The sequence below is a fragment of the Peromyscus maniculatus genome, chromosome 2, assembly GCF_049852395.1.
Source record: "Peromyscus maniculatus bairdii isolate BWxNUB_F1_BW_parent chromosome 2, HU_Pman_BW_mat_3.1, whole genome shotgun sequence".
Taxonomy (NCBI): domain Eukaryota; kingdom Metazoa; phylum Chordata; class Mammalia; order Rodentia; family Cricetidae; genus Peromyscus; species Peromyscus maniculatus.
The window spans coordinates 76,914,180-76,926,853 of NC_134853.1; the positions used below are offsets into that span (position 1 = coordinate 76,914,180).

The window sequence follows — 12,674 nt, forward strand, 5'->3', positions numbered from 1 at the left end:
GGACTGTATTAACAATTTTTAATTCAGTTTATGTGTGTTCACCAAATGTCATAATTTTCACAGCTCTGATCTTCCTTCTTCAAGTCAAGAAAGACTGCCAGACGATCTGTAAAGCAATCATTTTCCGCCCAGACTCTGGATCGACCCAGGCTTACCCAATACAATTATCTCCAGCTGTTACGACCAGCTTTCCTCTGGTGCCTTCACACCCCTACCACCTCCACACCCAGCCATTTAGACACAAGACGCACTTACAGGGCCACCTCTGAGAGCTGCTGCTTGGTGAGATTCAGGGGATGGTTGAAAGCAGTAATCCCATACTGGCTTGGATTCTCTCCCTTCTGTAGGTTGGCCCGGAGAATGGCATTGTTGATGACATTCAGGAAAGAGCTGATAGCGTGCCAGCCCTTGTTATTGAACCACACCTGAAGGAAAACAGACCAACTTCAAGGTAATGTTGCCAAGCCATGCTCCCAGAAGTGAGAGTGTGTACGTAAAACATGCACAGAAACTGTGGACAGGAATTCCACTTAGTCACACCAAACAAAAAATATTACAGACGTAAGGATCCACTGACCACTGGCCATGGGACCGGCACTATATGAAGACCTTACACTTTCAACCAGTTACCCACACAGTGTTAAAGATCGCATGGTTACTGTCTGCCTGCTAACTAGGAAACTGACACTTAAACAGGTTAAGTAGCTTAAGGCACAGATCACATCAGTTCACATGTTAAGTTTGGGGGCAAAAAAAATTCTCTTAATCACTATACAGTATCATTTCCCTAGTAAGGTTAACAGTTTGCTCTTTTCTGCTAGGAATGTCCTTAGCAACTTGACCATGAGACTTCAAGGGACAGAAGACTATTGCTTAGTAAGAAGCTAGCAGAACACAGGCCAGAGCATACCTTGACATTGTTTTTGGTATCCAGTCCTGTCATGAACCTTCCCAAACTGCTGAGAAACCGATCTGCAGAACTGTCCTGTAAACAACAGAATCCTGCCTCAGTGGTGTTTGTTTGCACAGATAAGGGGCTATAGTAAGCAATCGGGCAGCCATGTGTAAACCAAGACCATCACCACTTCATTCACTGAAATTAAATCTAAAGTCACTGTATACAAGATTCCTGAGAACCACGTAACCAGAATCCACAGCACTAGAGTTGCCATGGTGCCACATCATAAAAGCATCACCAAAAAAAAAAAAAAAAAAAAAAAAAATCCCATAACTTAAACCTCCAAGATTCTGGGGCTGGAGAGATGCAGAGATGGATCAGAGGTTAAGAGTACCATCTGTTCTTCGAGAGGACTCAGGTTCAATTCTCAGAACCCAAGTGGGGGCTCACAACCATCTGTAACACCAGTCCCAAGGGAGCCAATGTTCTCTTCTGGACTCTGTGGGCACCAGGCATACACATGGCACAAAGACATGCATGTAAGTAAACCACCCATACACATAAGTAAAAATAAGGTATTAAATTTTCAAGACTCTTTAGTCTCTCAGCATCATCCCAGAACTAAAACCCACAGTACATGCAGATGCATCCTAGGGCTTAAAGGAAAGCTGCATATTTGTGGTGGTTTAAAAGAAAATGACCCCCAAATGGAGTGGCACTTTTAGAAGGTGTGGCCTTTTTGGAGTAGGTGTGGTCTTGTTAGAAGAAGTATGTCACTGTAGATGTGGCTTTGAGGTCTCATATAAGCTCAAGTCACACCAAATGGGACAGACCACTTCCTGTTGCCTGCTAGCCAAGATGTAGGACTCTCAGCTACTTCTCCAGCACCATGTCTGCCTGCATGCAACCATGCTGCATCATGATGATAATAGACTAAACTCTGAAAATGTAAGCCACCCCAATTAAATGTTTTTCCTTTATAAGAAGTATTGTGGTCATAGTGTCTCTTCACAACAATAGAAATCCTAACTAAGACAGTACTGTAGGCCTAGCACTACTATCCAAGACCCCAGAATCCATGTCACCTGACCAATTCATCTGTCACTTCAACTTGGGAAACCTGAGATAGAGAGAAATGAATGTGGGCTTAGCGGGTCTTGAAGACTAGCCCACCAGCCTAAAAAGTAAATTAATTCATTTTTCCTATTTCCAGTTTAGTCAATCAATGACTGTTTTAGAAAAGTGTCTGAAACCCAACTCATTTACCCACTGCCTAACTTCATGAACACGGCTGTTGTAAGAGTTTTTAATCTCTTGAGTTCATGTTTGACCTACACTTTCAGAAGTGTGTGCATGTGCATGTATGTGCGTGTTTGTGTTTGGTACGAGTAGTCTGGTCTATCTGAAACTGCTTTGTATACAAACATGTTCAGAACACTGAGTCCCTGCCATTACTCCCGTGTCCCAGCAGTTCCAGTGCCATTTTTCTGACATGTCTCAGGATGGATGCTGTACCTTGGTCAGCTTCAAGAGTTTCTTCACTTGCTTGATAGCATCATTTACTTCTTGACTCGGAGGAAGTGCTTGAGAATTACTGACGCCCAGGGAAAATCCACCATACCTAAATGAAAGGCTTGCCATTAAAACTCGGGTAGTGAGCCCAAGCTGATACTCAGCAGCAGACACCACAACACACAAGGTTCTTATTCAAACTAGGATCAAAGTTTGGCTAAGGACAGTAACATGTTGCCTCCTTTTGTGAAATGCAGCCATCTTAATTCTCAAGATTGCTGCCCAGCAGGGAGAGCCTGGAGCTAATGACACAGAGTAAGGCATCCACGTTACACACAGGACGTCAAGGCTAGTGGTGACAGGCACAGTCTTGAAAGCCAAGTAGGGACTACAGACAGGCCTTGTCTTCCCCAGTATGGGAACCACCATGTGGGTCTGTGACAGCTCTGCCCAGGGTTTCAGGGGCTCTGAACCCCGGAGAAAAGGCAGAGAGGAAAACTGGAACTCAAGAACAGAGCCTTTGAGGTCTCTTGAGCAGCCACATGGGCTACTCATTTTCCCACACTGCAAGCTGACTTTAAGAATGCTTCCTTCCCCACTTTCACATGCTCCTTCAAAATTCGGGGGGGGGGGGGGATATAGGTGGAAATACACTGGAAATAAATGGTTTGGATGCCTTTCATTTCCTCTGAGACCTTGTGTCATATGAAAGGCCTGAACAGTTTTTCCTTGAGTTCCTAGGCACCGTTGGGGATGTGTTTGGGGAAAATACAGCTAGGATAGGTTTTCCCCTCATGACATTTTACTTTCTTAAGTCTCTAGAGGACTGCAAGAGATTTCTGAATCTCCTTAAGGAAATCACTATGCCAGGTATTTCAGAGGCTTCCGGAGGGATGTACCATGAATAGTGCACTACCCAAATCCCACAGTGAGTCTACTACAACTCTGGCTGTAGCCTCTGCGTTCCACAGCCTGCAGCACCTTGTACCCTGCCCCCACGGTGACATAACACTAAGCGTGTGCCCAGGGCAAACCGTCCCCAAACCTACAACTTTGTCTTGATCCAAGACTCCTACATCAAAATCATTCTCCTGAGACTCAAGCTGACAGGGAAGATGGAAAGAAGGGATCAACTTACCGGAACTCATTCACCCAGATCTTGTTCTTTAAGCTGCAGAAAGAAAAGACAAACCAAAAATCAGGTCCAGAAAGCGCAGATCATATTGATGATGCAAAGGTAATCAATTATCTGCCTGAGGACGAAGTACAGAGACTCGAGCAATCCTATGACCAGCGTTGGCATGCCACACCCCCGTAAGGAAGGCCACTCTCATCATGTCCTGTCGGCTGTCCCTGAAACCTTACTCACGTGAGGATCACACAGTAAATTAACCAAATCTAAAATCCACCTTATAGGCAGGCATGGTGACACACGCCTTTAATCCCAGCATTCAGGAGGCAGAGGCAGGTGGATCTCGATGAGTTTGAGGTCAGCCTGGTCTACACAGAGAGAGTTGCAGGCCAGCCAGGACTACATAGTGAAACCCTGCCTAAAATTAATTAATTAATTAATTTCATTTGTAAATCCCAGGTGGAAAGTTGACAGCTCTGGGAAAAGCATGGTCTACTCACATTCTAGCACACCCTTGTCATTTAAAGTCACTTCAAGCAGGGACATGCCACCTGACCACATTGATAGGAAGGGAACACATTTTCTGAGCACTGACTAAACATTGGGCACTGTGCCGTCATGCCCCAGGCATCTACCAGTCTCTTTAAAGGCTCCATAGGCAAGAAAAGCTACTGTGTCTACCCTGACCTTGCTTCAGAACACCCCGTGTTTATGGAGCGACCCAGGAGAGAGGACCTAAAGCTCTTTGCTTACGTCATTTCACTTAGCTCTCCCAACAGTTAAGAATGTGACACTCATATCACATTTTACATAAGCTAAGACTTCACAAGACTCATGGGCTGAACCCGGTCAGGCAGCTACTGGGGGTCAGGATTCAAATCTGAGTGGACATTCATCATTTACTTTCATTCTAGAGCAGCAGCCTCCTCCCTCTCAGTTGAACTTTTAAGGGTCACAACACCCCACATCATCCTGTCTCAGTGATGTCATGTGCTAACTTTCCCACAGAACCCCCATCTTCCATTTCCCCACCACTCAAGCCTATATCCCTAGCCTTTGATTTCTCTGCTCAGCGATGGCAGGGAGCAAGCCGGGTTTCAACGGGAGATACCTTTTCGCTATGATCTGCACATACGTCTTCACCAGGTAATCGGAAATGTTTCTTCCCGTCAGGTTCTGAAGGATGTCTGCCGTGTTCTGTTTTCTCTGCCATCACATAGAAACCAAGCTCATGTGGCTTTACAGACAAGAACCAGGGCAGCAAACAGACGACAACAACAGGGACCCCGGGACCCAGGCAAGAGACTTAGCCACCCACCACCAAGACCTGGTCCACACTGCCATCAGCCCCTGTCAAGCCAAGAGTACCCCCAGGAAGTATTCTGGATATCGGGGTGGGACTCCCCACATCACCAGAATATTTAGGAAACAGCATGACAAAGTGCCCAGTGAATTCTTTTGTACTTTGGAGCTATGTTGGTGACTGGATCAGGTGATTTTAGGGTGGCAAGCAAGAGTTCTTTTAAGTTTGTACACCCACTAAAAATCACCCATCCCTACCCTCCAACCTGGATTCTGATGAAATAGCAGGGAGATATCACATTGAGCTGAAAATTTCAGGTTAAAAAAAGCAAAAAAGAACTCAGATCTCCCTCCCAAACTCAGAGCCCCAAAGAATGTCAGAGTTGAAAAGATACACCTAACTTTTGCAGTTCACTTCCTTATGCTGAAGTGAAAAAAAAAAAAAAAAAAAAAAACTGGCCCAAGGAGGAAACACAGCCACCAGCTCAGCTGAGGCAGAAGCAGGGGAGGAAGCTGGCCCTGTGAGAACAGTGTGGCAGGCACGGGCACAATGTAGTTCAGACCCCTCTCTCACAGCCCACTCACGTTTCTCAAGTAAGATCAAGGCTGATGCACCTTGATCAGCATCAAGCATCACACCTCACTCATTCCTGCTGCCCCACAGATGCTCCCAGCCCCACCCCGAGCCACTTCTCAGTCACACCGACAGAGACTCACCTGAGGAGGCGGCAGGCCCCCGGCCCCCGGGGGACACACAGGCAGCATCTTCTTGATTTTGTCACTGCTACACTGGCAGGCAGGTGAGGGGTTCTTCATCGTCCAGTTCCCATTTTGAAAGAGATCCACGATGGTCTGGGGGACTGGGGCAGTGGTCCAGTCCTCCTCCCCCACCAAGCAAGGGGTATCTCTGTAAAAGGAGACACCAAGGGTTGTAGGCTCCCCTGCAAGGGGCCTGAGTTGCCCTGCTGCCTTGAGAGCACAGGTTTGCTCTTCAGTAAGGGCCCATGTGCTCAGCCCTACCATCTGAAACAAGACTACGACTTCATTATATTTGCTCTCACGGCATCCTGGGAAGCTGGGGAGCGACAGAAGGCACGGGCAATACAACATCAACAGGCTCCAGATGCTCACTGAGTGAGCTCTGTTCAACCCAGCTGACCAACATCTGTTGGCACAGCACACGTGATGTGTCCACTATGAGCGACACAGAGTTCTGCATCTTTGAGAGTCTGGTGTAAGCAATCCAAACTCTTTGCTTTCACGGATTCTGCAAGACCAGAAAGTGTTGGACAACAAATCAAGAAATCCAGTTTTACACAGTCCCCGATAAAGCAAAAACAACAGGAGAGGACGTGAAGAAAACAGATCGTTGATGCTAAAGACACAACGTCAGCCAAAACACAAACAATAAGCTAGTTACAGAATTGGGGTGACGAGCTGGCGAGATGGCTCAGTAGGTACAGGTACCTACAGCCAAACCTGAGTTCAATCCGTAGGCCCCATGTGGTAGAAAGAAAGGACCAACTCCCACAAGTTACACTCTGACCTCTACCCATGTTACCATGGCATGCATGCAGACACTAAAATAAATAAATGTAATTTAAAAAGAATTGGGGAGAATGAATACTCCATGCAGAAGCAGTGGGAAGTCGGGTACAAAGGTCCTGTGAAGAAATGAGTCTATTGGACATAGATGATGAACAACAGGAAGATGGTGTGAGGAGATGTAAGACAGGCTGATGAATGAGGAGGGAGGGAGGCAGGAGCCATGTGACAGGGATAGGTAGGAGCTTGAATTTGATGTTCAGCATGCTGGAATCTTGTAGAGAATGGCAAAATCCAATTTATGTTCTACAATGAGTAGAACATTGGGCTGAGTGGAGTAGGAATGCTCTATGGATGGGCAGTGAGGTTGGCTACAAGCATCCTCAGAGACAAGGCAAGGCCCTAATCTCTGCCTAGAGCACTGATTGTTTGGCACGCATCACCAGTCTCTTGCATCTTAGGGTTCATTTTTTTCCTACTGGTAAAATAAGGGTATAAAAGGACTTGTCATCTCTAGTCTTTCTTCTAGATTTCCAATTTTCAAGATTCTACAATTTAAAATAGAGTTACAATCTATCTCGTGTGTGTGTATGTATGTGTGTGTGTGTGTGTGTGTGTGTGTGTGTGTGTGTGTGTACACGCGTGTGTGTTTATAAATATGCCCACAAGTGAACAGTTTTTCCAAATGATTTATCATTTCCTCTTTTAGGGCTCTTAACTACGACATCTATCATCTCACACATGAGACCATTAAAAGGCCGAGACACACAAAAGACCATTGAAAAAGCATTCTACTCAGATCTCCTTCCGTCCTAACACTTTCCAAAAACCTAAAATTTAAATTTCAGTGTGAGCTGGCAGGGTGAAGCCCTTCTTTCAGACTGCTTCAGAGAGTCTATGGTGCTCGGACAGCACAGCAACCCTCTGAGGCCATGGGCATTTCTTTTATCTCTGTAGGCCAGCTGTCTGATCAATTCTCTCTCCTACAGATACAGCCTCTGCTGGAATCAATTCATGAATCCACACAGTGGTTCAGTTTACCAGCAAAGGATCCAGCTAACCACATCATTACCTCACCTCATCCTTTCTTCCAACAAAATCTTCACATAGAATCCCAAAGGTATTGTGAATTCAAGAAGAATCTGTGGCCTTCTCCACCCTTAGCATCTTTTTAGTTGTAACCAATATTGGCTGCTGGGTTTACCAGTCAGTCAGAACTAACTATGAAGTACCAAGACTATTTAGTAACTATCTGCTATGGTTTGAGTCTTCGATGTCTTCCAAAGGCTCATATGTTATAAAGGCTTGGCCCTCAGATTGTGGTGCTATTGGAAGTTAGCAGAGCCTTTAAGTCACAGGGCCCAAAAGAAAGAAGTGAGGTCATTGGGAAGACATATTAAAAGAAAAGATTGGGGCCCAGCCCATCCTTCCCTCCTTTTGCTTCCTGGCTTGGTTTCTATGATGTGAGCAGCTGTGTGCCACACGCAGTGCCCACCATGATGCTCTATCCCACCAGAGCCCCCAAAGGCCCCAAAACAACATAGCCAATCAACCATGGACTAAAAACTCTGAACCCACAAATCATCAATAAATCTTTGCTCCTTTGAAGTTGGTTTTCTCATGACAGAACACTGTCTCACATATCATCTAACACTGTGGTGGTTTGACTGAGAATGGCCCCATGGGCTCTCGTGTTTGAATATTTGATTCCCCAATTGGCAGAACTATTTGGGAAGGATTAGGAGGTATGGCCTTGCTGGAGGAGGTGTGTCATTGGGGGAGGGCTTTCAGATTTCAAAAGATTCATGCCATTCAAAAGACTTCCTATTTGTGGATGAGGATATGAACTCTCAACTGCTGCTCCTGCATACCCTTGCCTGCTTACAGCTCTCCTCACTATGGTAGTCACAGACTCCTTTATTCTTCTGGAACTGAAAGCCCACCCCCCAAATCCCTTCCTACCATAAATTGTTTTAATCATGGTGTTTTATCACAGCAACAGAAAAGTCACTAAGACAAATACTATTTAAGAGCTGACAAATACCCAGAAACCATTCATCTGGAAATCTGCTGGGTCTTGCATACATAGCCATCATGTTCAGTGCTCTGACACAAGATTGCTAGCTTCCCCTTTGTGGCTTGGGATTCAAATTTCCTTTCTCTAGTTCTCTAGTGCCTTACCAACTCTCCCGGTTCCTTAGCTATCACTGTGTGTGGCTCTATGACCCCAGGCACAAATTCTGTTTGGCCCTGCAAACTTGAAGTTACCTCCACCAGCCCCAGCCCTCTCCCCATCACCTCTCCACTGGCTTCAACACAGCATCCTCATGATTTGCTTCTTCTATACACACAGCTAACTGGGCATACCACTGAGTTTATTTACCCACTATTCAAAACTTGTCCTGAACGTCTGATAAAAACATGCAGCTGTACAAAACGCAAGTGTCTGCTGTTATAAAAAAAAAAATCACTATGTCATCTTTTCAGGTTAAAAGGAAGAAACTGATAAGCAAAGCTATAAACTGCACACTCCGCCCGTCTACTCTGGTACTCAACTTTCCCGCTGTAGAAGAGTAAACAAATGTTGGTGATGATTTGTTATGAAGGATGTTAGGAGATTCTATTTGTTCCTAAGTTCTCAGGTTATTCCGTGGCCTTTTAAAATAAAAACTGACGAAAAGGCAAAATGATGATGGTGACCATGTAGCAGGCAATAGCATCAGAAGGAAAACTAGGCCAGCTTGTGGCTGAAGTGTTACTCACGGGATTGGGTTTCCTTCCATACATCGGGTCCCAAAGCCTGGGTCTTTGGTTAGAGCATTCAGGAGTTCCTGGGTGCCTGTGTCCTCTGGAGCGTCATTACTGCAGGTACATGAGAGACATGCAGATCAGTAGTCCATCCAATGAAGCATTTGAAAGTAGGAAAAATTTTCTACAGAAAAATCTCTACTAAGCACTTCTCAGGGAACAGGCTTTTAAAACTAAAACAAATAAAACACAGAAGCCACCTGCAAGGAACTTCATACATATGACATCAGGGTAACATACGGTACCTCCAAGGAAGCATGTACAAAGAGGTTACATATGAATGTGTGTGTGTATACACACACACACACACACACACACACACACACACACACACGCACTTCATTACTGATCAGTATTTCAAAACTACTTTGAAAATTATCCATTTGACACAAACAGCCAGGGCCTTCCAAAAACAGAAAGGTAAAATTTACTGATTATTTGTATGAACAATTAGAAAGTCCAAGAAATAATGGGTCTATGTCACAAACCCATGCCATGATCTATAGCTATGGGCAATACTAGGTCATTAATTAGAAAGGGATCAAACACATTTTTAACCATAGAAAATGAAAGTGAGCTGGAGAAAAAGAGACTAATTCATTATTTATATATGATACATACATATCGTACACACACACACACACACACACACACACACACACACACACACACGCACACACACACACCCCAGAAAGAGACAGAGTGCCTTTTTAAACCCCTTTGAAACTTCCCTCTATACACAGACACTGTCCTCTACAGACCTACCAGTGCAGTAGAACTGAAGAAAACCCGTAGTAAACAAGGTCTAGAAAGTCCCTATCTTCTTGTTTTTTTCAATAGGCTCACTATGGAGGAGCAAGCATCCTCGTCTAAAGATGCACACTTAGCTAATACCCTAAACTTGAAGGATTTAGTGATTACTGAGCTAAAACACATTTGGTCACTCCTGACAACAACAGTCTAACACACAGGATGAAATACGCAACACAGCTCCGCCTGTTTTCTCAGGAATCATTTACTACGTTCTTTGCTGCGTTTGTGGCTCTGTAGGAGCCTGGACCATCATGAGAAAACCCATCCCACTGTGGAACTGTGGACTCTTGACTCCTCAGCTCTCGGTACAGCAAACACTGCGTGAACCCGTGTGTCTGTGTGAACCCGCCTCTGACCCGAGGCACAGAACACAAGCACGTACCTGACAAATGTATACTGCTCATTGTACATCCAGGGCTGGAGTTCCAGGCTGGGGTACTTGCCAAAGGGTGGCACGATCAGGCTGAACACCAGGGCAATGCAAACGAAGACAGCCGGCAGGACAATCTACAAACAGGCATTGGAGGGGGAGGGACCACAGGAAAACGGTTAGAAGTCTAGGGCCAAAACCCCTGAGAATCCAGCCAGCGCCCCCGACTAGCAACATAGGAATGAGGGGTACAGGCAAGGCCCATGGCTGAATTCTACCAATGTAATTTTGGCAGCGCTAGGTAAAGGAGTCTGAAAATGAATCCTTTTCCTCCCAAGGCATCTCCTGAAGCTGAAACAGCACAAAATTGAAGGCTATGGTCACTGAGTCAAGAGTCAGAGTGACTCAATGTTAAGCCCCACCCTTTGTGCCTCTAAAGACTGAGAAAAACCAGTCTGGGTCATAGACTCAGGTAGAAGGCTGAGAGACACAGCCCTGGACCAGGCTACAGAAGACCTGAATCCTGGTTCTGTCTGTACTACAGGGGGTCCCATGTGACATCTGTAAATCTGAGGACTGAGAACAAGGAACCAGCTCTATAGTAGTGCCCTCTCCTACCAGAAGTAGTGGCAGTCACTGTCTCTCCTATGTGCACCATGAAAAAGCATACTTCTTTAAATCCTTCCTTGAAATTCCCCAAACTTTATATATCCTTCTTCTGAAAACAACTTAAGATCCAACCAAAAGATCTTTGCATTCATTTCTGAGAAATTTACCCTTTAAAACTCCAGTGATTTAATGGTAACCCTGGCTGTGAGGGTAGCTCAGTAGTAGGGAACTTTTCTAGTATGTGCACATTCCTGGACTCCATCCCCAGTGCCGTAAGAAATCAAACGATAACTCTGGTTTTACTATTCCTGGGTTTCAATATAGAAAATTATCACTGAATGAATAATTCCACTGGAAAGTACTGTAGTGAGAATTAGCCTTTTTAATATCCTATTTTGTGGTTATTTATGGTGTTACTATCACCATCCACAAACGAGAGCTTTATGAATCAGAGAAAAGTCAGTCAGTGATCAATGGAAATCCGGGTCTGCAGTCTTCAAACCCATGCTCTAAATTAGTGCTGCCAAGGTGACCTGCAGGGAAAACTCTACGGACATGTTCTCTATAGTTCTTCATATTATAAGTGAAAACAAATGTATTCCACTCCAACTGATCAAGTCACCATGCAAACAAACCATGGCATGCAGGATCTGTGTGCCAGCTCTATTCTTAGCACTCTGGTATCCTTCACAGCAGTTAGCCATAATTAAAGAAAAAACACTGGATTTCTAATAGTAAGTGCACTGTCAAGTACATCTCAGCATAGCAGCTCTTGTGTTATGAGAGTCAAATTTGCCCAACCAGTTTTTCTAAAACTGTATCACCTTTTATGGTCTCCTCTAAATGACCCCCCAGATCAAACTCCATTATAAATAAATTCATTTTATTCTGCTAACAATCACATATCAGGCCTCATTTCCAGATGAAGAAATTGAAGCTCAAGGAAATCACTGGCTGGCAGATGAACAAATAGCAAGAAGCAGAACTAGTATGGACATAGAGTTAATCGGGTCCCACTATCTACACCTCGGCCACAGTCCTACCCCACCTTCACTGGTCCATGAAGGCAGACACCAGCACATCTCACCTGAGCAAAGAACCCCTTCCTGCTCCGTCTGGCTATCAGCAGCCTTTTCCACAAAAGGGCCACAAACTGTTGTTGGGTGAGTTTCCAGCCTTTCAGCTGGTAGGAGCCTTTGCCATCCATCCCACTGAGCAGGTCTGTCTCCCTGGATTCTGTGAGAGAAAATAAAGAGGGTCACCTACAATCTTACCTATATAGGACTGATCTTGGCAACTAGAATTTGCAGCTTTCAGTGTATCACCAAAGAAAAGGGTTTTCATGAAAAAGCCACATTTAAGAAGAAGTTCTAGCTCAAAGTTATAGTCCTCAACGAATATGTTCAGTCCTCATCTGAGGAGCACAGAAAAATGAAGGTGTCTTGAGGCAAGCAAAGATGTGCTCACAAATAACAGAGTGGCAAGCTCTTCCGATGGAACAGGTCATCATTTAATTCTTATATTCAATGAAGTGGTCATGTAGACTGACACACACTGTAATTAGTCTCCTATCTTTTATATGCTTGATAAAAAGTGGACAAATTGAAAACATCCAAGTCCTGACAATGAAACATGAAATAAGAACAAAAAGCCAGAACTATTTAGCCAGACAGGAGAACCAGGTT

General features: G+C 44.7%; 1 protein-coding gene across 2 annotated transcripts in view; it reads right to left on the bottom strand.

Moving 5' to 3' along the window:
• Nucleotides 1–12,674, bottom strand: part of Abca1 (ATP binding cassette subfamily A member 1) — a 126,200-nt gene that overhangs the window by 18,801 nt on the left and 94,725 nt on the right. For both annotated transcript variants that reach the window (XM_006995104.4, XM_042271181.2), the window contains exons 28-36: nucleotides 12,077–12,225; nucleotides 10,393–10,517; nucleotides 9,153–9,251; nucleotides 5,562–5,751; nucleotides 4,654–4,748; nucleotides 3,549–3,581; nucleotides 2,414–2,519; nucleotides 911–985; nucleotides 256–425 (exon numbers count right to left, since the gene is read on the bottom strand). In XM_006995104.4, coding sequence (XP_006995166.1) covers nucleotides 256–425; nucleotides 911–985; nucleotides 2,414–2,519; nucleotides 3,549–3,581; nucleotides 4,654–4,748; nucleotides 5,562–5,751; nucleotides 9,153–9,251; nucleotides 10,393–10,517; nucleotides 12,077–12,225 — 1,042 coding nt within the window. The remainder of the gene's footprint in view (nucleotides 1–255; nucleotides 426–910; nucleotides 986–2,413; nucleotides 2,520–3,548; nucleotides 3,582–4,653; nucleotides 4,749–5,561; nucleotides 5,752–9,152; nucleotides 9,252–10,392; nucleotides 10,518–12,076; nucleotides 12,226–12,674) is intronic.